Here is a 26,425-nt window from a genome sequence, read left to right on the forward strand (position 1 = left end):
CTGGATTTAGGATAGCCTGCAAAAGCCAAATTGTGCCACAGTCTGCCTTCAGACGTGTTCACACACTTCTCCCTGATTTCAGTGGTAAACATCTGAGGGAGCAGCTTGAGTCAGGATGTGCAGCAGTGAGTTTTATAGGCTCTGCACATGGGCACAGCTTGTTTCTGGATGCTGAGTATCAGGTGCAATGCTGGTGTAGACATTGCATGAAAAAGAGGAAAAAAGCTAAACACAGTGAGACACAAGTGTGAGAGGGTTTAAAAAGCATGGAGGAGATGGAGGGCTGAACCATCCATCAGCAGGCCTTGAATATCAATAAAACAGATCTTAAAAAAAGCCAAGGACCTTGCAGCTCCTGCCTCAGAGAATTTGTGCATGTAGCACTCTGTACCACACCAAGAAATCTTGACCAAGGGGGTTGCTTTCTTATACTGCAATTCTAAAAATGCCTGTCTGTGAGCAAGAAGGATGTGCTGACCTCCATGAGCCCATGATCCTGTCCAAGCACTGAAGCCTTCACAAGGACTGGGACCCTCCTTCAGGCAGAATCCAGCCTTCAAAAAGCAAAATCCAGATGCAGTCAAACTTGCTACCAGAGGTAGACAGAGAGAAGGCGAAGGTGTAAAATTGAGGATGGCTGAATATTTTCCCTTTTTTACTGTAATAGTTTTGTGGTCAGAGTCTAACTTTGGTTGCCTTTAAAGCCGATGGAAGCATGTGAGTGCAGCTCCAGAAAGAATCTGACACTAAATAAATCATAATTATTTCTGTCTTCTAAAACAGAATACAGGTTAATTAGCACTCTGATGTCTGAACCATCTGCAAAAGATTAGTTAACTAATGAGCCAAAATACATTGCAGCTTCTGTGTGGGTACAAGGTGTTAACAAAGTAAATGCGTTGCAGTTTCCCTGAGCACAATATCAGCCATATGATTTTTGGAGCCACGTGCTAAGTGTTACGTGTTATCTTTCCTAGGAAGCTTCATTTCAGTTAATTGTCTCTCTCTTCGGCTCATGGGGAGTGCACAGAACAAGCTGGACTTCATCTTGAGTATATTTGATGACAGACTGAGAGGTCTGGGGTCCTGAAAGGAGGTGGTTTTTTAACAGGGAACATTTTATGTTTATTCACGGAACCCAGGAAAACCAGCTTGGGGAACTTTGTCCAGATGGCTGCTCTGAAGAACTTGCCCAGATCTCCATCTCAAAAACCTCCCTATTCTTTGAGTCCAGACTCACATGGGATTTCTCGGGTTTTCTTTCCTCTGTTTTGGATAGTTTGGCTTTTGCCCTCTTTTTGATCACTTGTCCAACAGTGGAGAAATGCTCCTGCCAGGTACATGGACAGGTTTTGCAGCTGCATGACTGCCTCATGTCAGACAGGATCACACCTTGAACTAGCTGGTGCTGAAAGGTGTAATTGCTGCCCTCCCACTATTGCCCTCCTCAGCCATGCCTAAATGCAACTGAATTTTAACATCTAGAGGCCAAAAGACATTCAAAGCCAGATTCACCTAGGAGGAAAGCAGCAGGCTCTTTTAGCAGCCCAAGAAACTTCACTGATGGCCTAGGAGAGATGTTTGCACCTGCTACAACACGTAGGATTATTTCTGGGTTTTCAACCTTGTTTTCATTCATCTGTGGCAATATCCTGGCATTGTGTTTCCATGTAGAAGCAAGAAAAACAATGGTGAACTCTTATTTAGCACCTCTCTGGGATCTTTTCCTAATCAGCTATCCTAAATCCAGGAAAACTGGTCTAGCTACAAAAGGGACAGCTCGCAGCAAAAAAATTTAAAATACAGCCCAACTTTTGAAACAAACTCGATCTAAGATAGGCCTGGCTCACATGTACCTCCAAGCCTGGCTCAGAGCTTTTAATCTGTGGATGGAAGTGAGTGAAGATGAAGCCTGAATAAGAGACAGGCTGACTGTGCTATACAGGTGCCTCATGAATGTCACCTTGCTCAGGGCAATTTCTCATGTGCAGGACCCCAAGGGGAAAACAGACAATACATGATGACTGTAGGGAACTACTAAGATTAAGACAGTTAAAACAACAGGAACAAAACAAACATAATGGGACAAAAACTGACAGCAACTGTTCCAAAGAAACACCATCAGATGGAAAATCAAGCATTCCTCCTTTGCCATTAGGCCCATAAGAAATTTGTTCTACATGCAGTCAGGATGAAAAAGAGGAAACAGAAAGAAATGTTAGGAATTTTTGGAATCATGCCTAGCAGAGGGATGTTTGGAACTGCAAAATTAAAATGATTGATGCAGTTTTCTTTTTTGTTGCTTATTTTCCTTAGAAGTATGATAAATGGCTCCTTCACATGCCAAGATAGGTAGGATGTTCCTGTTTGTTTGTTTTTATAAAATCAAAATTAGGATACAAGATGAATGTTTAAATAAATAAATAAATAAATAGAATAGAATCTGCCCTGTATCCTAATTTCCATATTTGCAAGACAGAAAACAAACACTGGAGAGAGTGCAACAGAAAACATCTCAAAGCTGTGAAAATATCTCCACCTTCATTTGGAGGGCCCCAAGTCATTTCAGAGCCTGAACCACACTGGATGCAAGAATTGCCTTCCAGACCACGTGCACTGCATTCATGAGCTTCTCTAAAGTACCTCCAGCAATTGCCCATACGGGAAGTGCTGAATCCAATTTGAGTTGACTTAATAAACGTAGCAATCAAAATCAAAATCCTTGGGCCTCATCCACTACCAGTTGATACATCTTTGATTCTTGGGGCTGGCTTTGGCTCAAGAGCCGTGTGACCGGACAAATGCATCAGCAAATGCTCAGCTGGTTTCTAGTAATCCAGAGACCATGGATTAAATGTCTCTGCACCAGGTTATGTTAGCAAGCACGTATAAGGCCACACATATGATTTTGGTCAAAATATTTTGATCAAAATATGTTTAATAACTAACTAAATGAATTGGACAATGATCAGATTACTTACAGTTATGGCTTCTGAGGACTTAGTCCCACTTAAACCTTACAGTTTATATTCCTCATGACTGTAACGTCAGGAACTTGCATGGCTGCTGCCAAAAGGAACCACGCCTCTGGCGTGACTCCGATCACCGTTGTGGTAGTGCTGCTCCGAGCAGGTCAGTTTACATGATGCACCTTGCAGGGGTCAGCTCATGCCCAGGAGTATGGCTGCATGCAGGGCCCAAGCTCTGCTACTAACTCAGATCTGCATCTGTACTTTTTAAGGTTCTCCTTTTTAAAGGAAGGTCTCTGAAGATATTTCATATGACAGTAGGCAAAGGCACGCGGCAGCTGCAAGCCTGGACTCACAAATGCAGGATTGGTGCCCCTTTGGACTTGCCATAAATTTTGTACTTGCCAGGATCTGAATTGACTCAGTGAATGAAAATGCACACCTTTTGCAGGGCTTTTTCAAAACTGGCTTCCCACCTCTCTCAAATAGCATTTCATTTTAGGAAATGACAAAATGCTTTCCCCATGAGAACTCCCTCTGCAAGCATGGATCCAAGCCAGGGTAATACCATACTCTGCAAAGCTGTGCGGTTCACATGGCACAGGATGAGTGTCCCTTTGGGATAATGCTCTGTGAAACCAATGGTTACACCACAGCAGGCCCCCTGCCATCACCTAATACAGCAGACATTCATAGCAAGTGGATCAGCCAGGATCCAGTTTCCAAATGCAGGGCTTGAATAATTAGAAGTTCCCATTGCTGCTCAATGGGAGCTGGGCATTTTACTTCCCTGCATGTCACACTGAGTTTTCATATCCCTTTCCCTCCACCTCTCCCACGTCCAAGCTTTTGTGATTAACATGGCAATGGAGATTGAACTGTGTGCATACATTGATTTGTTGGGTGGTTTGGGAAAAGAAAGCAAATCCAAGCTATTTACCTCAGTGCAGACCCCTTTGGTGTTGCAATGCCATAGCCTTTGGAGTCCAAGTTACCTCCCACCTTCATGGTGTCACAGGGCTTCCTCTGCTCGATGTACTCGTTCATCGTGGACTCCAAGAGGTAAGCATACTTCCCTTTTGACTTCCTCACTCGGATCATCCCCTCTTCTGTCGTCCTCACAAAAACGGAGGGTTCAGCTGACTTCATGTACGTCCACATCTTCTCAAACACTGCTATCTTGGATCGCTGCGTAGGACAGCAGAAACCCAACACAAGCATTAACAGAGGTTTGGGTGCCAGCTGAGGTTTTCAGTTTGGACTGAACACGTACCCACATATCAGATAGGCCAAGGAAAGGGGTAATGGGATGTTAATGAACCTTCTGCCATTTCTGCACAGGACCCAGATCAACCCTGTGTCACTGACACAGTAAGGGTAGGCTATTTGTGTACGGCAAGTGATTTTGCTGATCAAACCAAGGGAAAACCAAGCTGGAAATCAGGATACGTTTTCTTTTGGAGATGCTCAGAGTAACTCCTTGGTAAAAAGAGGAAGCACATGGATATTCCATATTTGTGTTTACAATTGCAGAATATCACATGCACTGAAAATACCACCAGCCTTCTGAGCAGCACAGAGGAAACTGGACTTTTGCTGTTCTAAGGACAAGCGCAGCAGGTCCTAACATGGTAAGGGGAAGAAAGAATAAAAAACAGACCTGAGCTGAGGATGAGAGAGGATGGGCCTGGAGGACTTGTCAAACAAGGGGCTAATCAAAATGTTTGCATTAAAGTTTCCTTTTTACCCTGAAAAATTCTTTAGTAGAGCCAGCTTCCAGGGTCCCATAGGCAATTTCTGTCTGCTTGGCCAAGTCCTCTGCACTCTCGATGGGAGAAACCATCCTTTCCACGGTGAGGAAGGCAGCCAGGTTAGCTGTGTAGGAGGATATGATGATCAAGGTGAAGAACCACCAGACGCCACCGACTATGCGGCCGGAGAGAGACCTGGACACAGAGGGGAGAGTCAGACAGGAGGGCTGTGAAGGTCCAAAAGGTGCAGCTCACTCTTGCAGGCCCATCATTTACCTGTCATTTACCCAAAGTCATGTTCTCCAACTACCTCCAGGGAAGCCAAAGATCAGTCTCAGTTCTCAATCTGCTTTTCAAGGTTTCAATGTAATTAGAGGGGGGATAAAAAAATTCACAGTGAAAAAAATCAGCAATAAACTGACTGAATTAGCTTTGATTTTTAATTCCTTTCAGAGTATATAATAATGTTAATAATAAGACATGGAGACAACTACCAGGAAGGTTTAGCTGGGCAGGGAAATGCCCATCGAAATAGCAGCTCAGGTGAGGTCTGTGTTGTGGCATGTACCCGCAGGGGGAAGGAGCACCATCATAGAGCTGGACCAGATAAATGGACCAGCTGGGATCACTAGGTCAGTTCCTCCATCACCTGAAGTTTATAAACCAGAACTCTGTGTTTTTCTATAAGGCATATTGAAGCTCAGAGAGGAACTACGACCTTAATGAATAATTTGCCTACTGACATTCTCTGTTTTGCATTCAGCAGATGGTTAGACAAGATGTTCATAATAACGCCTTAAAAAAAAAAAGGTATTTTGTACTTGTTGCAATCAAATAGCCAATTATCTGTAGCCATTGGATAGCTACAGAGGCAAATAAGTCAAGCAGGTATTCATTTATATTAAAATATTTTCAAATAATTTTTAAGAGTAGAAGATATTTTTAGAGTGATGTCAGTATTCATGTATTCTAAATTATTTATATGCTCCTTTTCTAGATGCAGAGCACTGTCCCAGACAGAAGGTAACTTACAATGCTATTTTATAAAGCCAGACAGTCTGACTAGGGAGGACCTGCCCATGAGAAACACCACTTACTTCTCTGTGGCAGACAATGTCTCAGCATTTTCTTTCTGCAGACCTGAGTCACTCCACAGAAGTATGGTTTATCAGGTGGTAACAGAGATATCCCAGTCCAGCTAAGGGCACTGGACCAGCTCACGACAGAGAATGCCACGCTATGTCTGGGTCTGCATGAAGCCTTGGGTCCAGCTGCTATGGTTTACTATGGTTTAACATGACTTGACAAATCAACCTGTGCGTTCCATCGAGGAAAAAAGCACCCTGCTAATCACTGAAATTAGAGCTGGGAAAAGACTAACCCCATCAGCCCACCAGCTGCACGACTTCCCCAAGTTACACTCTTCCAGTTTGTCCAGTCTGGTTTTAAAAGCTGCTGATGTGAGGGGAGCTGCTCCTGGAGACATCACGTCATCTCCCCATTTAGATCAACCCACCCTGAAATCTCTTTAGTCAAAACTCTTTGAGATCACTTCGCAGCAGAAAGCAGGCGCAGCGGCTCAGCTCCCACACACGCAGCACACGGGGCAGAGTGGAAAGCACGCATTTTAATATGTGGAAATAAGACCCATCCCACCACATGTGCTGTCAGCCCCACATTCCTGGAGAATGATCACAGCAGTTTTCACCTGTGGCAGAGAGAAACTGCAGGAAGTATGACTGCAAGGGATTTCAGTGACAGCAAGGGCAAGTGGGGTATTTTACAGATGTGTGACCGCAAGGACTTCTGCGGTTAGAGATGGGTCGGGTTTTCCTCTGCACAGGGGCCTCATTTCAGAGCAGAGCACCTGCCCTTCCCTCTGGTTTCTTCTCCCATGGGCTTTTGTGAAACTGGGCAGCAAAGTCCATCTCACCATAAACCCAAGCTCAGTGAATGACTTTGAAGGATCCACCTTTCAAGGTCTTTCAGAGAAGTTTACTGGACCCATCTCCAAGGTGATACTGTCAGGAGTTCACAAATTCTTTTCTTAATCATCCATATCTTAAAAAAAGATTTTTTCAGGCATGGTTTCCAACCATAAGCTATATGCTGGTTACCCCACTCTGCAGTGTCTCATGCAAACCTCCTCCTTTGTTGCTAACTGCAGCAACATGGCTGAGCAGTCCAATGGTCTCTCACTACAGAGTACTTTCTTTTTATGCCTCCCCACCACTGCCAGTCAGAGCTTTGTTGTGGGAATGCTGGATGCTGTGGGAAAGGCAGGCAGATGGGCACTGTTCTTCTACCGTATCTTTAACTGAGAGAAGACCTACTCACCAAACAATCTCTGGAGATGAATAGGGACCTCCAGGGATGATTCACTCATCTATCTCAGGTTGGGAGGAGGTCCTTCTGCAGACCTCCCTCTCTATTGAATTTTGAAGGAACTGGGATGACTAGTTTGGACTAAACAGCTAATTTTTAAGTAGCTAAAGTTAGGCGAGATTAACGTGACCACCATGTTTCCCATCTGTGGAGAATGCCCAGCCTGCAGGACTGTCAGCACAAACCACTTTACCTTTTGTTTCATATTTGGAGAGGGATTGGGAGGCAGCTATGGATTCAGCTCACATGGCTTCAGATTGATGGGAAGAGGAAAAAACTACCTGTCTTTAATTAGTCTGGATGATGTGTGCTCAGGGAAGGAAGCGCTCAGAAAAGGCACAGAGGCATTAAACAAAAGTAACCGGATAATGTCAAATACAACAATCTCTGCTGAAGAAGGCCACTTTGAGCTGGCAAAATCCATTTGCATGGCAAATAATCACATTCATCTCCAGCTGCAAATTATGCAGCCTTTCCTTCCTGACGAAGCTGGGATATTTCTGTGACTTGTTTCAATCCCTTCAGCGGCAGTCAGCCAGATTCCTGCCTCTAGACCCTCAACACCCTGGCGATATTCATTACTGGCTTATCCCATGGGGGCTGCCTGCTGTCAGCTGCAGATGGCTTATGCTTCCCAACTCCGCACTTGGCATTGACAGCATGAAAAAGTAACTATGGGGCAATGAGACTGGGGGGTACCCAGGAGAGGTCTGGGGAAAGAGGGAGAAGGAGCAGTAGCTTCTTTCCCATGGGAGCCAGATGGGACAGGATGCGTGTCCGCACCAGTCTCATCTGGGCTCTCTGCTGCTGGTACTGGTCGTTTCTCCTCATCACATGAGACGCTGTGAGGAGGTGAGCGGTCACTCTCAAAGACAGTGGAGGAAAGAAGAGGAGATAAACAGCTTGCTATGACTGCCAGCATGGTGAGGCCCTCATGTGTATGATGTTTTGTTGCAGAGAGTGCTAATGGGCAATGCTTGCCCTCATTGCTAGATTGACTTGGATCTAGAAGCTGTGAATCTAAACTGCTATAAACACACGGCAGAGAAAATAGCATATGGCCTCTACAGGACATCATCCTTTTGCTCTGCGGTCGTGCAGCATCTAACACAAGGGAGCGCTGGCAGTGATGAAGGTTCTTGGGGGCTAGTGCAATACAATAAAAAAATATAATAATAGTCACGATGAAACATCACACAGGCAGATGTGATCCCATGTGACATCCCTACAGCTCAATAGCAGTGAACACAGGATAAATAGGACAAGTTGGATTTCTCTGGATTAGATTTTGAGCCGATGCCTGTTACTGCTTACCAGAAGCAAGTGGTTGGAAAGACAATATCCATTACAATCTTGTTCTCTTACTTCTGTAGACCAAGTGGTAGAGCAGCAGTGCTACCATCATGGGACACATTTGCAAAAGTGCCTTTGTAATTTAGGAGATAATGTCCCATGTCTAGAAGTGACTTCAATACTTGGGAACTAAAAGCCTGGTCAAAAGCCAGTGGGACTTAGAGTTATGTTTATGCTCTAGTAAAAGCAGTCACGGAGGAGTAGATATACCTTGTACTTTTAAGTCACTTTGAGGTTTTGAAAATCTCCCTCCACAGTAGATAACAGAAAATGACCTTCCACTTGACTAACAAATGTTCTGCAGCTCAAGCCCTAGGAAAGTTAATTTCTCTTCACTAATGGGCAGTGTGGGGTTTAAATCCTCTTGCATTGAGAATTTACATGTCCCCATAGCTCTTCAAGCATAACACGAAGGCAATCAGCTCTCTGCTGTGTGGAAACAAGTTAGTGACTCAGTCCTCTGCAGAGCTAAGGTGAGATGGAACACACTGGTTGGTACTTTAAAGATATGCTAAGGTTCGGATGTTTGGATTTGTCTATTTGACCTCTGGATTTATTCACATTCATTACCATAGTAATACTTGCAAATAGCAGGATCTAAAAAAAAATCAGAATAAAATAAACAAGAACAACAGTAAAAGAGGCTTTAACGAATGGCTAATTCTGGGATGTGGAAAGGGATGAAATAGCTAGATAGACTAGATTGTACATTTTTCAACATATATTATTCCTTCTGCACCTACACTCTTCTTTCTTACACAATCCAAATTAAATTCTCTTTGTTTCTTCTTCTAGCACTGCCTGTGCTGGCTAAAACCACCCACCCTATCCTCTCCCTGACTTGGGGTCCTGCCTGCCCTCCACAGAACAGTAGCAAAAACAGGGCGCTCCTTTCCAACAATACCCTTGCAGGAGCAAGTAGTAAATACACTGCCCTCATTATCCATGTTGCACAATCTACTTAAAATTAGAGCTGGCTGGGAATCAGAATTTCAGCGCCATGGAAAATTCTGAAATTGTAAATGAAACCTTAATATTCTCAATTGGAATGAAAAGATAACGGTTGTTAATGTCCTCTAAAAGTAGCATTCCGAAAATGGTTGGTTTGGGTCTGTCCGAGCTTTGCATTTTTCTATTACTAATGTTTCATTACTGAAAGGCTAAAAGGTATAATTTTAACACGGTAAACAATTTTGTTTCTGCTTTCTCATTACGAATAATTCTATTTCAGCTTTTATAACACATTAAACCCTTACCTACCACATGTATAATTTAAAAGATAATTCTAGAATGTGCTATTTTATATCTGTCTAATGGAAAAACTACAGATGACCAAACTGAAATTAATAATTTTGATTTTCTCACTTAGATGACTTTTGTTTTTACCTTTCCTTGCAAAGGTAATTGCATTTTGCCAGTAGAAAACAGAAAAGAATTGTAAGTTGCCTTTGTTCCCATGAAGTGATTTTTATTTTTTTATGTTCTAGCCTTAGCATTGATGGATTCTTCACAGAAAAAAGAAAATCATGCAGCTATAATCTCTTATTTCTTAAAACAAAATGCAATCCTTGATCAAACAATTTGCTCTTTGATCTTACCCCTTATGGAAGGTAGGAAAAGCTGACATGAGCTTGCCTCTGCTTTGCTATGTTATTAGAAGAGCATCATATGTTTTTGCAAAAAAACTTAACAAGTTCATCAGAAAATATACAAAGTAAACCTCATTGGAAAACTGCTCAAGCAGCATCTCGGTTCTCTCCCACTTCTCCCTTCCCCCTCCCCAAATCCATTTCTTATGGAGAATTACACCTAAACTGACAATGTTTTAATTAGAAGTGCAAATCTGGGATTCTAAAGCCATAGTTGCTTTGGGAGGATTTCCCAGATTTGCTGTTAAGTTAAATTCTAATAAAGGCTCACTTAGTCAACTGACATGTTTGTCACTGAATGAGTTTATGCAAAACTGTTGAAAGAAAAGCTCTTATGTGCTTGTTCTACTGATTGTGGGTCAAATCCACTTTTGGTCCTCTACCCACACAGATCCTCTGATCTCCGACACTACTCTGCTAATTTGATACTGACTCTCGATAATTTCATGGGTCTATCTGAATGTTGACTTGGTTGTGGATTAGTTGCAAACATTTTGCTCCAGTTTTGCTCTTATTTTAAATAAATTTTCAACATTAAACTCTGTCAATGTAAATGAGCTTTGGGTTTTTTGCGTGTCACAGACCATCTGGCATGGTTGGTCTCACCATTTTATCTCCGACCCTGACATGAACCTAGATTTACTTGAAAAGTCTGTGTATAGTCATAGATAGAGGAACAGCTCTGGGTGCATCCATCACACACATGCTGCAAAGCTCTTATCCTCTCACGCTCCGCTATGCCATGGGTAGTTTTGAATGAGCTACCAACTGTTTGTAATGAAATGGGAGTGATTATAATGCATGTTTCTCTGTCCATGTTGTATTATTAATTTTCTTGCCACTGTTAGTTTGCATTTACTTACTATTGAATCCTACCTCCTGGTACAAGAGTCTGGAGTCCAGACTGCAGTGCTGGGCTTTAACACAGAGTGTCAAGAGCGTCCTTATAAACACATAAGTAAGAATGTTTTTGACTGACATTCTCATTTACCTCTCCTAGTTGTACAAATTCCTTCTTCAGCTCCCCTCACAGAGGTAACAGCTGCATATTTTGATTCCCTGTGGGTAACACTGGGTAAGAAAGCTGAGGGTGCAGAGGTACTGGGAGTCCCATTCTGCCTCTCTCCTGCTTTCTTTTTCCAATTTTTGTTTCAAAAAACAGAAGGAAAAAAATTGAGAATTTATTAACTTTTGTATATGGGCTGTAGATCTACTCTTTCTCAATTTTCCAGGCACACCATGCCAGCTCATCCAACCCCCACAGCCAACACGCTGGAAGGAGGCAATATGGATTGCTGAATCCCAGCAGAAGTCCTTTTAAGAAGGGGCCTTGGGGTCACTTGCTGTGTAAATATTCCAACAACTGAACATATTGTCTGCAAATATGCAGAATCTCCCAGATTCATCAGGGGGATGTATATCTGTGAAGCTTATAATTATAAGTCATAGTTTATTTACTGTTTCTTTCTGCCTAAGCTAATGGCCTTGGACAGCAGTATATGGTCCCCTCTCCTACCGTTTCATCTCTTCTTTTGCAGAATATGTTGGCACTTTTTTCTTCAGTTTCCCTTTAATGGGCAAAACCTCTTTCTAAAATGAGTTTTCCTGCTTAGTCAGAAATGCATCATGCCACTTGTGGTTCTCCAGTCATTGGAGCTTGGATTGCTGCAGTGCTAAGTATAAGCATGACTACATGGAGCAGTTACGTGCTGTTTTCAAGGCATTCACTTAGCATTTTGACAGGCAAGAGGTACCCAAAGGCCTAACCAGAGAACTAGCATCCAGGAACTCTTTTTTTTGTTCCTTGGAAGCCCTGCCACTTTATGAGATCCAGGGTAGCTTACTTCATCTCTCTAATTCAGTTCCCAGCTGTGGAAGAAGAGGATGAATCACATTTATGAACTTTACCTGGGTGGGTGGCCTGAAGCATTGGTCACCAGGAAGAATTTACCTCTGAGCTGCTTCTGTGCCAACTTCTCCTTCCTGAGACACTCAATCCCAGCAGGCAGAGGCAGCATCAAACAGGCCCAGCTATGCAGGGGGTAATTTAGGTACTCAATAGCAGTCTGCAGGTTGTGCATTCCCGTGGTCCTCAATGGCCACATAATGCAGCCTGCTGACACGTAACCAACACAACTCACCTGCTTAGCTAACGAAATACAGTGCCACGCAAACATGGACTGACATGGGCAACCAGGCCCCCTAAACTTCAGCAGGACCCATGTACCACCCATGGTATAAAAACATTCCTACAGAGCCGAACTGCAGAACTGTGTTATGTCCTTTGCTTGAGGGAACCACCGTCCCTGAGCAGTCAAAACTGGCTGCTGAGTAGCTTATTCTTACAACTGCAGGATAATACACCCAACTCTTCCAGAGGGTTGCTAAAAAAACATTGTAAAGAAAGGGATGAGGTGGAACCCAAAGAAAGAATAAAAGTGTGGTTGAAAGGCAGAACAGATAGATCCAAAGAAATACATGGTCATCCTCTTAAGTACAGGCAGAGCATGCCTCTCCATACTGCAAACCAGGGTAGTTTAAGGGATGAGGGTTTAGGTAGAAGGTTGCGTAGAAACACATGGTCACTTCGGGCTGCTCAGCAGCTCTAGTGAAAGGCAAAGTCATCCCTCTTCTGCAGTTGTGCCAGCTTTTGCTACAAGGAAAAAACCCGACTTTTGTCATGCCTTTGAGCAAAAATTTCACTGTAAAAAAGGCTCTTCATGTATTTTTCTCACTTTGGTGACATTTGTTCGCTTTACTGAGAAAAACTCACAGGGTGACAAGCATAAAATTTTGTCAGAAGCACTTGCTGGAGTGCCCCAGGAGATTCATTACTCAGGAACTTCCTCAACCTCAGGTGGCCCCAAATTTAACAGCACTGATCCTTCTTTTTAAACAACGGCTTATTGTGCTAATGTCCTTTGCTGTGTTGCTAGATTTCGTATGCTCTCCCCCAGTCTCTTCTTCAAAGTCTGCTTGATGAAAAAGGTTTTTTTTCCCCCAAAGATTTAATATATTTTGGATTATATGCTACCAGTTCTTCATTTTTCCAAGATCCTCTTTAGCCATCTACATGTGCTCACAATTTAGAGCTCCTTAGTTTCTAAGACTTCTGGGCAATGTTACAATAACCTAGTTCAGATTTCCTCCAGGGTGGCTTGCCTTGGTTCTTTTCTGTCTGTCTTTTGTCAGATTTCCCAATCTGATGAGAAAGGCCTTTTCTGGGAGGAGAGTATTTTTTGCACTGGAAGATTTTCACCGTGAGCAATATTCCCAAATATTCCCTTCTTTTTCTCTCTCATTTCTAATTTAAAATATGATCCCTCACAAGACTGTACAAGTTACATTTTCTATATTTTCGCTTGTGAACCTTTTGTTTTTTTCTACAAGGGCATACAGTATCCCTCGTAGAAATGGTGAGGAAGGAGTCTGGTCTCTCCAGCCAGTGTTCTTTTAGAAGAGCTTTATGTGCACAGGAGCGCCTGTCTCTCAACATTAAAACTCCCAAACTGCGAAGGGAAAACATTTTCAGTGTTTCTGCTGCCCCTATTTCACCTGCTAAGATCCATTTGGTGATTTTTCTTTTTATTTTTGAAGGCTTTAGAAGCACTGCTGAGATAAAAAGCTGCCCCCTCCCTCTGTTTGCTACTCTGCAGCCTGAGATCATGCTTCTTATTGAGAGCTTCAGGAAATGGAGAGAGAAAATTCCTCCTATGGGTAGAGCATCCCGTGTGCTTGACTCCTGCAGCTGGGCCCCCGTGGACCCCTCTTCACATCTTGCACTTTTCTACAGTGTACAGGCACTTATTTTTACTATTTTCCCCTTTCACCACGAGGACTCATCTTCTCCCCTCTTCCTTTCTACTCCTCTGTTCGCACATTTGCCTCCTATTACTTCTCATCAGACTGTGCTGGGAGAATTCATTAGTGTATATAACATGCTTTGAAGTTGTCCAAATAACAGTGATGTAACACTTTTGCACTTCTATAGGCTCTTTTATCTGAAGATCAAAGTAGTAAGTTATGATTACCATGATTGGATTATTGCTGCTTAGCCTTTGGATCTAAGGGTAAGCAGCAACTCGTCTGGGTAGGCATTAATCAGAATTACCGGATGGTTTATTAAATAGATTGAATGCCATAAAGTACGCTGCTGCTTAAGGAAAGGGGTGTGTACACGAGCTGTATACCCTTTCCTACCATTCGATGATATAAATGAGGTGGCACCTAGCTGTCACTTGGCTCCTTTGATCCAAGTGAAAATGGAAGGAAGACCAAGACACCATCATGGAGGACTTCAGAGGTGACTCCATGCTCTGCCTCCTCTAACAGGCTCCTCCACAGCCTGTCCAAGCACAGCAAGGCTTACTTCCCTATTTCTTAGCAGACCCACATTTTGCTTTTCCCAACTACTCAGCTTCATCAAGCCTTCCACAACCTTTCACACAACCTAGCACCTCTGTCATATTTCAATAAATTTGTCTTTGCCTGCTCACTGTTTTGGGGTGTTACAATGGACATTGCTCATGTGTATGTACAAATTCCTGAATTTCTCATGAAAAGGGGGGATGGTGCTTCTCCAGTTACTAGGATAAGTAGTTGGGATGAAATCTGGGACAAAAGCAGAATAGGTACAATAAAACCCAAACTTTAGTGGAATAAGAGAAGTACTCTGAGCCTCCCTGTGGAAGGCCATGAGGTTTTGGCCAGCTCTGGAGATTAAACCAGCAAAGAGCAGCTGTGGATGCTCTGTGTGTTGTGAGCCAGAACGATTTGAATTGAGGAATTCAATGCTCATTCGACTGTGTATCCAGGCAGCGTGCACATGATATCTTAGTGCTGATAAAAGTGATGTACAGCATATGGAAGAGTTATTTAAGCAGGGCTTCCCTGTGAAAACACGCTCAGGGCTTCCCATCTTAGCTACAATATTTTTCTGGAGTGTCAACATTAAAGCAGTGTGTGACAGGCGGCTTTGCAGGGGACACCACTTCAGGGAGATGGAGGTCATTCAGCTCCTCACAACCTTTATTCTTCGACAAAAACACTTGGCAATCGACCCAGCTATTAGGAAGACACAACCATGCGCAGTCCTGGCTGCAGCTCGGAGGATGTCAGACCCCAGCTGAGCCGACTGCTGGGGGATAACAGGTTATCAAAAAGGAAGAAAATGAAAAGAGAAAGTGTGTTTCCCTCACTGATTGAAAATTGGCAAGTCGGAGTACAGCGTAACAGGGAGTCCCTGGGGCCTCAGAAGGTCTCCTGCCGGAGTCATGGAGAAGGCTCTGTATCTCAGAGACACCCCTATAAATCTTAATGCCGCTCACGATCCTGAGCCAATGCACAGCACTAGTAACACAAGCAGCATATGCCATTTCCATGTCACAGATGTCCTAATAAAACTTCCCAATAGATTAAAAAAAAATAGGCAATGCACTTTCCCTCCACTATTTTTAATTTTGTTTTCACTCAAAAATATGAGAAACATTTATTTAGTCCTGAAGAAAGAGATCGCAAATATATTTTTAGCTTAATAAATCTGCTTTTGAATAAAGTGTTTGACTTCTTATTTTAAACACAGCTGGTAGAATGATTAGTAAATCTGTCACTCCATGGGGGGACTTTCAGCAAATGTCTTGCTGTCCCCCAGCAACCTCAATGATAAAGGCCCAAAGTCAGAGCTGTGGAAGAGTGACTGGATATGCCTGATAGGGAAACCATCCCGAGGAAGTGTCTCACAGATCAATGGAGGAAATATTCATTACCTCTGCAGCATCTAGAAATTTTCAGATGGTAGAGCATGGAAATTCAAAAGACTCATTTTTCCTGTACATATGAAATTGCATTTTCCCAACAATATTCTCTCAGTTGGTTATTTCCTTCTTCTGAGTCCTCTGTATCCTTCAGCATTTTTCCAAATGAAGAGGATAGCAAGGATGATTATTTTTAAAGAATTTCCATTCTCCTCTGGCTGCCACATTCTGGTTGCCATGGAAGTGCGCAAGCTCCAAAGGGGACTGTTTAGTTAGATATTGTGCGATTTGTCAAGCTGCTCCTCTGGTGAGTCACTTTCCCTGGTTAAGTGCGTTTCAGAAATAAGTGTGTTCATCAGTTCCCGGTGATTTGCAAGTACTGCTGTTACCCTGTGACCTGAATTTCCTCTCCCTGGACATAATTAACTCTGCCACGTAGAGATAATTGCAAAATCATTTGGTATACTTTTAAACGGAAAGAAGACTTTTAAAAGGAAATAAGACTTTTCCAGAAGTTGAAATCCTAATTTTTTACTTTTATTCCTCAGTTCAACCAGTTGAAGCAAACTGCCAAAAATAAATGGTCCTGAACTTTGTCCCCATGTGCAAGCCTCCAAGCATCCCGGATTCAGCCCACAATCGAGCAGGAGTGTCAGGGATGCTGAACCAACCTTGCTCCCAAGGCTGGTTTGGCTGCCTTGTCCCCCAGGGCAGCCCCAGCACGAGCTGCAGGTTGCATGTGCTCCCCAAGGAAACAACAAACCGCTTCTTCATTGCAAGAATATGCTCTTTGCCTCGAGTCTCAGCAATGAATCCAGCTGACAGTGAGCAACCTGGTTTGTAGGAGCAATTACACTGTCTCCCATGTCCCCAAAGAGGCTTTAGCAAGCCCCGCCAGCAAACTCCACTCCATCACCTCTGGACCTTCCTGTGCAAACAGCGTGAGGAAAAAACCAAAAGCACAAATCTTTCCTCATTGCTTGTGAGAGTGTTGCCTTGGGAGAGCTTGCACAGCTCTCCAGTGACTCTCCAGGACACGTTAAGTCCCGTTTAAGGTTATAATGGGTACCGCAAGGACGTCACCAGCACTGTGCATCAGGCCAAAAAGACAGGCAGATGCTTGGAGTGTCAGAGAAGATGCCTACTGAAATCAAGAAGAGTCAAATAAACACCGAGGCTCAGCCTTAATTTCAGGAAGGAATTAAAATCTTTTTAATTGTAAATGCAGCTGGTTCTAATTTCCCTAATTCTAAATTTTTAGCAAAATAAGTACCCACCCTGCAAATGTAAGTTAACAAAGGACAGAACAGAAATAAATTCCCTTGAAACAACCCAAATCAAACCTCTCACTAAAAAAAAAGAAAATTTTTGTCCTAAACAATTTCTGATTTAGATCTTTTCTAAAACTAGATAAAATCTTTCAGTACTAGGAACATTCTGATGAAATTTAAAAGTGCTGCTATATTTCAAAATCTCAGGAGGCTAGTTTGGGAAAAAAAACCTCAACAACTTGTGGAGCAATTTTGCTGTTATTTCCACCAGCTCTATGGCTGAAGTCTCCTGTGATTTTTTTCAATTGATCTAAAAAGAAATGTAAATAAACAGGAAAAATAACAGAAGAAAATGTTCAGCATTAATTACAGGTACATAATAAATACCGTACGTGCTCTTCCACAGACGAATTGCTATGATTGAGTGCAACGGAAAGCCTGCAAAGGAGCGTAGTGAAATACAAACCCAACTACACACTATATAGATCAGCCAGAGCAGACTGTTTCCATGTCACTAAAAACAAATAACGATGTCCGCAAGACACCTATAAATAATAGATTGTATCTATTGACTGGATAGCAGCCAGCATTTATATCTCTCCTTCCCACCTCCAAGTGCATCCATTCATCATCTCTGCGTGCACTCCTCCCTAAGCAGCACGACCTCCCCAGCCAGGGGGTCACTGCTCGGCACGTGCCGCTGCACCTTCCACTGGCTCCGGGTCTGGACTCTGCAGGCCAGTTAGAATACAATCATAGCATCATTAAGGTTGGAAAAGACCTCTAAGATCATCAAGTCCAACCGTCAAGTTAAGACCCATTTAACTCTTTATCCCAAGTCAGCCGAAGGGTGGATCGCATCTTGTGCCACATCTCCTTGCACAAAATAAACACAGACAGTCTTTAAGCAACACAGGTATAGCCCAATCACCTCCCAGCCGTGCTCCCCTATCACACCTCGCACAGACCAGCACAGAATCTCTTCCTGCTCAGGCACCTCTGCCAATGCTCTCAAAATGTCCCTGCTCAAGTCTGGCTCTCTCCCAGACGCAGGTTGTAATGAAAACTTCATTCACCATTTCATTTCCAGTGCAGGCTGACCAGGTCATCTCCAGCTCTGTTCTCAATCATGCAGATTATAATGAACAATTTCAAGCTGTGTTGTCCAGGTATCATGACATGATACCCTATCGTGTCACTATAAGACTACACATTTCCCATCTACCCATGTTTTGATCTGAATCCAAAATACATGTTTTGTTTTCACAACACCGTATAAAGAGAATCCCCATGAAGATGGTTTTATTTCTGGAGATGTCTGTTTAATTCTTCTCTGGCAGGGCACAAAGGATGGCTATATTTACTGGGTGATACTCCTCCTGTCAAACTCCAGTGCGGACAAGACTCCTATCGTCACTCAGCTGAGAGAAACTGTGTCTATTCCATCTCATGGTATCCCGTTATTCTTCCTGTGACTCAGAAAGCTTATGTTTGACTAAAATTAAATACATTTAGCTAAAATATATCTTCCAGAAAGGCATTTATTCTTCCTGTGAAGATACTGTGAGATAGAATATACCATGAGAGAGTTGGGGTTGTTCAGCCTGGAGAAGAGAAGGCTCTGGGGAGACCTTACAGCACCTTCCAGTACATAAAGGGACCTACAGGAAAGCTGGAGAGGGGCTGTTTAGAAGAGCATGGAGTGACAGGACAAGGGGTGATTGCCTTAAGCTGAAGGAGGGGAAATTTAGATTAGATATTAGGAGTAAATTCTTCCCTATGAGGGTGGAGAGGCACTGGAACAGGTTGCCCAGGGAAGCTGTGGCTGCTCCTGGATCCCTGGAAGTGTTGAAGGCCAGGTTGGATGGGGCTTTGGGCAACCTGGGCTAGTGGAGGGTGTCCCTTAGCAGGGGGGTTGGAACTAGATGGTCTTTAAGGTCCCTTCCAACCCGAACCATTTTGTGATTTTATGTATTTATTTTATAGAAAATGATGGGGCAGGTGAAAAATTCAAATGCCTCATTTTGCTGCTGAGGAGCTTGGGAAGCCCAGACGTCCCATCAGTCTCCTTCTCAAAGGCCTCGGGTTCATCCTGAGTGAGGAATGGCAGCAACGTGTTGGATGTTAGCAAGGTCCCACTCTCCACAGCTGCTACACACTGGGGTTGTTTTAAGGTCTGAAGACAATTTATCAAATTACATTTCTGAACAATGGTACAATGTGAGTCATATTTACTTCACGTTTCTCTTGCTGCAGGCTCTCGCTATTGGCTGTGGGATATTTATTACCTCTGATACCTGCTCTGAGAATCTCCTTTCTGGGTCTGTATTTCACATTTAATGAGTGCTTTTGCAATTTCACGACTGTTTTCTGAAGTTAAGGTGGCACTTTGCAAAGCTTAATGGTTTATGGCCCATTTTAGACTTCACTGATTTCTGCCTGTTACTATGTACATGAAACTACTCACAGCTCCAAAATGTTGCTTATCCCTCATTCTGCTTGTGTCAGCCAGTACTTTGAAAGCACAGACTTTAAGGGCAATGACAGAGACCATCTCACTTCAACCAGGACAAATTAGTCTACGTGGTAGTGACCGAACCACATCCAGTGGGGTCACTGGTCAGTGATGGTGCAGAAGGAGGACCACACACTCCAGTGGGAAACGTCCAAGAGGTCAGAGCCTCCTTTGGTTGAAGCTATGTGCCTACAATTGAGTCATTCCATTTATGGCTTAGGAGGGATGGATTCCTTGCTCATGCTCATGTTGCAGTGTCCAAAGGCACAACACAGACTGCCACCAGCTATGGCTGAGACTTCCCATGACTGGTTACTGCCTGGCCTTTGTCACACTCATCCAGTCTATGCCTAGACATGAAGGCTTCAGAGCTTCAAGGACACCAGTTGACTTCCCACCCAGCAGTCTCACTCCTTGGGAGAAGAGGCTATGAGCACATAAGCCACAGCTACACTCAGTCTTGGCCATCTGCAGGTCATCAAAATCACAGTGTATCTTTAACGTGCTTGGTAAGTTGTGACCAGCATACTTAAAAAGCCTGATTATAGTTCTGGCTAGTAAGACTGTCCTTAAAAAGGATGCCACTTTCTTTCAAAAGCAAATTTTTGTCTCTGTGGGGGACTAAAGTTCCCTGGGGACTGGTCTAAGACTGAGGAACACACATTTACAAGAGCAAGGAGCTGCTGCAAACCTCACCACCTGCTGTGCTGAGTGATGTGTCTGCGGTTTTGATCTTACATTTTTTCATGATAAATACATAGTGGCATATGCACTTAAAACAAACACGCTCTCGAAAAAAACCCCGAACCTCCAGACAAATTTCCCCTACTCCTTCCCAAAACAAAACTGAAATAAACAAACCAAAACCTCTACAAAAACAAAATACACCCCTGCACTTGCTCCTTTCTGCTGGGGAGAGAACGACAGAACAGATGTACAACAGAAGCTATTTATGTTGGTTAATGCATTACTGGGGAGATGCTGAGAAATTGTAGTGATAAGTTTAGAAGCAACCGTATAGGAAATATATTGGAATAGAGCAGATCCCCACCTGCCCACAATGTCGTTCCACCAAGCATTCGTTTCTAAGTGATGTGTCACAGAAATCCTGCACTAGGTTCGTGTGAAAAATACATGTGAAATACGGAGCGCAATCAGAGCCTTTCCGTACAACAACATCCTACGGAAATTCTCACTCTTCTGCTTCCTCCCTGCTTTCACATTTCACAGAAATGTCCCCCTCCACTAGCAACCATCACAAGAAGCTTTACTCGGGGTACTGGGAGTTATAATAATTCCCATATTCCGTTTTTCAATTTTTCTATTCTTTCAGATATTTGTAGTCAGAAAGTGCTCTTGTGCTCCATAAAAAAATATTGGTTTCAATGAAATTGTAATTTTCATTATCAGGATGATCAAATTAACAACATTAAAATAACAATGACAGAATCATTCTCATTTCCCATTTCAAAGCAAAATAAAACAACACTTTGAAATGGTGATTCAAAGCATGTTTAGCTAGAGAAAATTTTGTTATTTGGATCAAAACCACTGATCTTCCCCCAACACTTTTTATTAAAGATGTTTCAAAATTTGCTATTTTGCAAAGTCTCTGCTTTTCACCTCTCCACACTCCTCCTTGGAACACAAACTGGCTATTGAAATGTCCCCAAAGGAAGACATTCTCTTTCCTAAATAAGAATAACGATGACAAGAACAACAATGAGAATGAAAATGGCAATAACCTGATCCTAATGCACAGGGCTGTGTTACAAGACAGTGATAAAGTTGAAATTCCCTCTGCTGGGAAGACTTCCTGAATGCTCCGGCTGGACTCCTACTAATCAATGATCAGATGATAAAACATATTCATAAAATCTGTCACTATTAAAGTGCCCTGCAGGCACTCATTTCCTCACTACCCCGAGCTCATTAATATTTGGATAAATTGCCATCCAATAGCCAACAAGCTGGTGCCTGGCCTCCTCTTGCCATCCTGTGGGAGCTGTGCTGAGCTGCGCGGTGTTATCTCCACTTGCTGATGAAGTTGTGCCTCCTTCTTCTCCCCAAAGCTTTGATGCCACCCCAGCATGCAGGAAATTAACTTCTGCCTACTGTGTTCACCCACAAGACATGTATCTCTGCTGAAATTTCCCTTGAAAAGAAGGGAGACAAAGTCCCAAAAAGGAATCAGAGCATCACTTTAGATGTCACTATGGCATGTAAATGCAGAAAATGCATTTATTGCCTGTAAATTCATTCTCATGACTGGTGTACCTCTGGTTTGAGTCAAACCTGGCCACAAATGTTTTTAGCCTAAACTGGGAGAAGCAACTTTCCTGGTACAAAGAGCTTGCATGTAAACCCCACATGTGTGCGAGCGATGCAGAGACACGCTGTGCCTCTTGGAGCTGTGGAGAGGGTGAATGACAGCAGTGTCCTGCAGCTTCTGGTGGCTTTGATGCTTGACCTGTCCACATGGTCTCTAACTAATCAACCAACCAACCAACCTCCAACCAACATCCAGAGCAGACCTCTTGGGAATGATGGGTACATATGATCCACATGTGAAGGCACAACTCATTAACCATTTTTCAGCCTCACAAACCCTAAGTACCTCTGCCCTGTACAGAAAATACTGGAGGTGTCAAAAATCTCATCCCTGGCTCACCTCTGGTCCTGCCTCAGGTGAATATACACATACCACCAGAAAGATCCCTCAGCTATTACAGACATTACTTACTGTACATACAACTTGTGCAAATAAATAAGAAAATCTATCAGAGTCAGGCTTGCAGCTATTTAGTTACTATGCTTTTAACTCTTTTTGTTTTCTTTTTGAATGCCTTTGTATGAACAAGGTGTTGAGAAGATATGTGTAACATGGGTTCCTGCAATAGGCAAAATCTCTGTCATAAGGCTTGTGGGAATACAGCTCTCAAAAATGAAGGAGGTATTCCCAGACTTTTAAAAATAAGTCTCTGCTTGTGTCTCTAATACAGATATACATCTGCATTTCATGCAGTTTTTCAGCTCGCTTATATTATGGAAAAACTCCTCAGCACAAATTTAGAATGGAATTTTTGTGGTCCCAAGTTTAAGGTCCCAAGTTCACGGATGTAGATGTGTGAACCCTTAGATCCTTTCTGAATCTGTGACTGATTCAGAAAACTACACTATGGTTCAGGAAGGAAGGTCAAAGAAGAACCCGTTCAGCTCCAAAGTATATGAAAAGATTAACTGACAGGAACTAGAAGAAGGTTCATTTGGGAAGGCAACCCACCTTGGAGAAATATCACATCCTTGCTGCATGAAAGCTCCCAGGGAGAACCAGAGACTGTTGAATATCCCAAACTCATTTGTCTGGTCATTGGCTGGCTGGTCTCGTCCTTCTTCAAATTCCTCAGTGTGCCACTCATAAGGGCTGAAGCGACTCACCAGGAAGAGGACAACGCTCACTCCAATGTAGGCAAAAACAATGCACATCCATATCTCGTAAGCCAAAGGATCCAGAAAGGAAAAAACTCCTGGTTTGGACTTCTGAGGTTTTTTTATCATGATAGAGATACCTAAACTCATGAACGGTTTGGAAAAGTCTATAACTTCTTCTCGAACCAGAGTGATGGTTAATGGTGCCACAGCCACATCCGCCCTCTGAAAAGGAGAGACAGAAAAGAGATTTGCATTCTGGGGATAAAATATGTCTACTAACTCCAGCTTATATTCCCTTGATCTCTGTTTACCCCCGCCATTTCAGAAGAAATCAGACAAAATCAATTGCAAGAGAAATGTTAAAAAGGAGCAGCCCATAATATTGGTGGGTTATTTCCATTTTATCACTACTGATTACCAGTTCTGTTTTGAAATCACAGCATTTTCTTTTTGCAGCCACCTAGCTCTTCTTGTCTGATTTATCCACTGATGTCACAGTCTGATGCAGACGATTTTCGCTAAAAGAGCTTTATCATCCAGACATTAAAAAAGGAAAAGAAAGGCCAATCGCCTGAAAAAGGATGCCAGGATGTTTACTTCCATCAGGAAATGGTTTTTGATTGCATAACTGATGCAGGAGAACAGGAAAAATGTTGCAGTGACACTGATGTGCACTCTCCACTTATTTTACAATCCATCTTGAAAACAGATAGAGATATGCATTGAAATGGCTGTCGGCATATACTGTGGAGCTACCAGCAGGAGACAGATCATCCCTCACTCCTACACAGTGACACAGAGACTTGGGCACTCATGCTCCCTACACTAATTTCCCCTTTCCCTACAAAGGAAAATTAGACCCCTCTGACTGAAAACACCACAGAATGTGAACTACCAGAGTGAACTAGGTTTAGAAGTGTAGGGTGCAGGTGTATATCTGAGATGATGGAAATAAGTGGCTAGACAGAAAATAGTCTAGTCCTACTGTTCACCAGTCTCATGCTAAGTGTTTGAAATCTTATCTTTCTTTCATCCTGCCATTATCATACAAATATAAAATAGAGTAAAATTTGGAGATTCTACCCGTGGGAAAGTTTGACCTTTCAATACTTGTTCTTCCAAAACTGGAAAGAAAAAGAATCTTGGAACTGTTGAAAGGAAATATTTTTACATTTCCATAGGCACAAAATGTGCTGTCCCTCCCTAAATTAAAATGTTTTACTTTGGCTGATTATTTGCATTATCAGAGCTGCAGTCCTCAAGACAGCTCAGGTTGACAGAAGGCAGGGCTCCTTTTTACTCTAGGGCTTGAATGTGTTCTCAAGTACCAAGAGCTAAAGACCACAGATGAGGTTGGAAACTCACCCCATAGACGAGTTCTCCCACCATGCCGTTCCACGTTTTGGTGTCGGGGTCCCGGGCTCCATATTTCCCATCTCTGACAATCTCCAGCCTGTAGTGGTAGCCAACATGCTTCGCGATCTCAGCAGCAAGCTCCACACAGTAGCCTTCATACCTCTCATTGCCTTCAAACTGGTTGGCATTCTTCTTGAGCATCACATATGGGTCTTCCTGGCACAGAGAAGACCAATATTGAGCCATGCTCCACATTTCTAGAGATGGACATCAGGGGCTCAGACTAGAGCCCGATGTGGAGCTTCTGGTCCCCTTGCAAAGCTCCAGCTTTGTGTTCCTGTACCAAAGGGCACAGTCAACACACAATGGGCTTATTTTAGAAGGTACGAAGTGTGATTTTTATTGTGGTATTTTCTGTTTATTCATGCAGAATCTCTATGCAGCTTCTGTAGTGGTGGACCTGAAGGGAATGGAGTAGCTGAGGGGTTTTGGGTAACAAACCTTTCAGTGCAGTTCTGCAAGGGATATTTAGCGCATCTGAGCTCCGAATTTTTAAAGGCATGTCTGCCTATGTGGGCACAGGCAGAATCAAATCTGCTGGACAGAAGAGAGCCCTGAAGATGTTTAACTCAGCTTGGGTATTGTGTCTTCTCCATAAATTCACAGTAAGCATTTGACAACCAAGTTAGTAAAATTTCGACTGTTTCTGCAGGGTAAGAGTATACAATGACACAATACATGATACCATACATTATGGGGTACCTATTATTCCTTCATGATTATAGAGGAGATTTGTTTTTAAAGCTATGATTCAGCCTCTCTGCACAATACAGCTTACACTTCCCAGAATTACAGCCCCCATTCTGTGGGCTAAGTACAAAGCACAGGTATAATGTTTCTAATTTACCTATGCTGATGCCTCTACTATCTTGTCATAATCTTTTGTATTTTCTACACTTAAGCGTGAGAGCTCTTTAATACCTATTTAATTAGCCATGGCAATTTTCAGATACCTTTATGGACCCGGCAGGAAACAGCAAGTGCTGTTATTATTATTATTATTATTATTACTATTATAAAAATGATACAGTACAAAGGAGGGCACACGAGGGGGAAGAGGGAGTCTGCACATCAGGGGGATGGGGGAGAGGGAGAGCTGGGATAGAAGTCACAGCACTTACTAGGATGGTTGTGACTATGTAAGTCCTGTTCTGAAGGCTTGTAGACTCATTGCCGCTTTGAGTATCTATGGCTGCCGGAACCAACTTCTCATCTTCATTCCAATAACCAATCTGCCAAATACAAACCCAGCATCTCTCTTTGATATCTCTTTATAATATTAATCAAGATACATTAACAAGGTCATCTAAGCAGGGTCAGCTCTCTCTGTATGTTCATACCCAACCAGAGATCTCCTCTCCTGATTATTGATGTCTTTTGCTGGGGGGACCAGAAACTCCCCAATCCCACCATGCCTCCAGCCTGAAAATAATATGCATGATACGCTACGGTAGTAGAGTGCTTGTACGCACATAAAAACAACTGGCACACAGTACTGGAGAATTTTTGCAATTCCCTGCCCCATCCCTACTCCAAGAGTTCACACTTCTGAATATTTTTCTAACGGTGAGCATGCCTACTGCATGTCCAGATGCTACAGGGTGATAAAATGCTGTCCTGAAGCTGAAAGCCTGCATGAACATAGGACTGACTCTTAGAACATCTTGAGACAACAGGACAAAAAAATCAAATGAGAAAAACACCCCAACCCTGGCCAATGTCAAAAAGTTTGGGGTTATGAATAAACTGAACAGTCATAATGGGAAGAACTCTCATGTTAAGCTGTGCTTATTAATAATCAGGGATTTGGGCTGATCTATCACTGCTTGCAGGTAAAGCAGAGTGCCACCGACTATCACTAGGAAGATCATTGTTGAGGTTAGCCACTTTGAGGGCTTGATTTTATAAGAGGTTTTCCATCACCTCATATA

At 42.9% G+C, this 26,425-nt stretch overlaps 1 protein-coding gene across 3 annotated transcripts in view; it reads right to left on the reverse strand.

Annotated features, from left to right (window-relative positions):
• Window positions 1–26,425, reverse strand: part of GRIA1 (glutamate ionotropic receptor AMPA type subunit 1) — a 125,581-nt gene that overhangs the window by 14,417 nt on the left and 84,739 nt on the right. For all 3 annotated transcript variants that reach the window (XR_012837761.1, XM_010306313.2, XM_010306312.2), the window contains exons 9-13: window positions 25,616–25,726; window positions 24,444–24,650; window positions 22,930–23,300; window positions 4,717–4,915; window positions 3,910–4,157 (exon numbers count right to left, since the gene is read on the reverse strand). Coding sequence is in view for 2 of the 3 variants with exons in the window: in XM_010306313.2 (XP_010304615.2) it covers window positions 3,910–4,157; window positions 4,717–4,915; window positions 22,930–23,300; window positions 24,444–24,650; window positions 25,616–25,726 (1,136 nt within the window). In the remaining variant the exon portion in view is untranslated. The remainder of the gene's footprint in view (window positions 1–3,909; window positions 4,158–4,716; window positions 4,916–22,929; window positions 23,301–24,443; window positions 24,651–25,615; window positions 25,727–26,425) is intronic.

The sequence above is a fragment of the Balearica regulorum genome, chromosome 14, assembly GCF_011004875.1.
Source record: "Balearica regulorum gibbericeps isolate bBalReg1 chromosome 14, bBalReg1.pri, whole genome shotgun sequence".
In the NCBI taxonomy this organism is placed as follows: Eukaryota; Metazoa; Chordata; class Aves; order Gruiformes; family Gruidae; genus Balearica; species Balearica regulorum.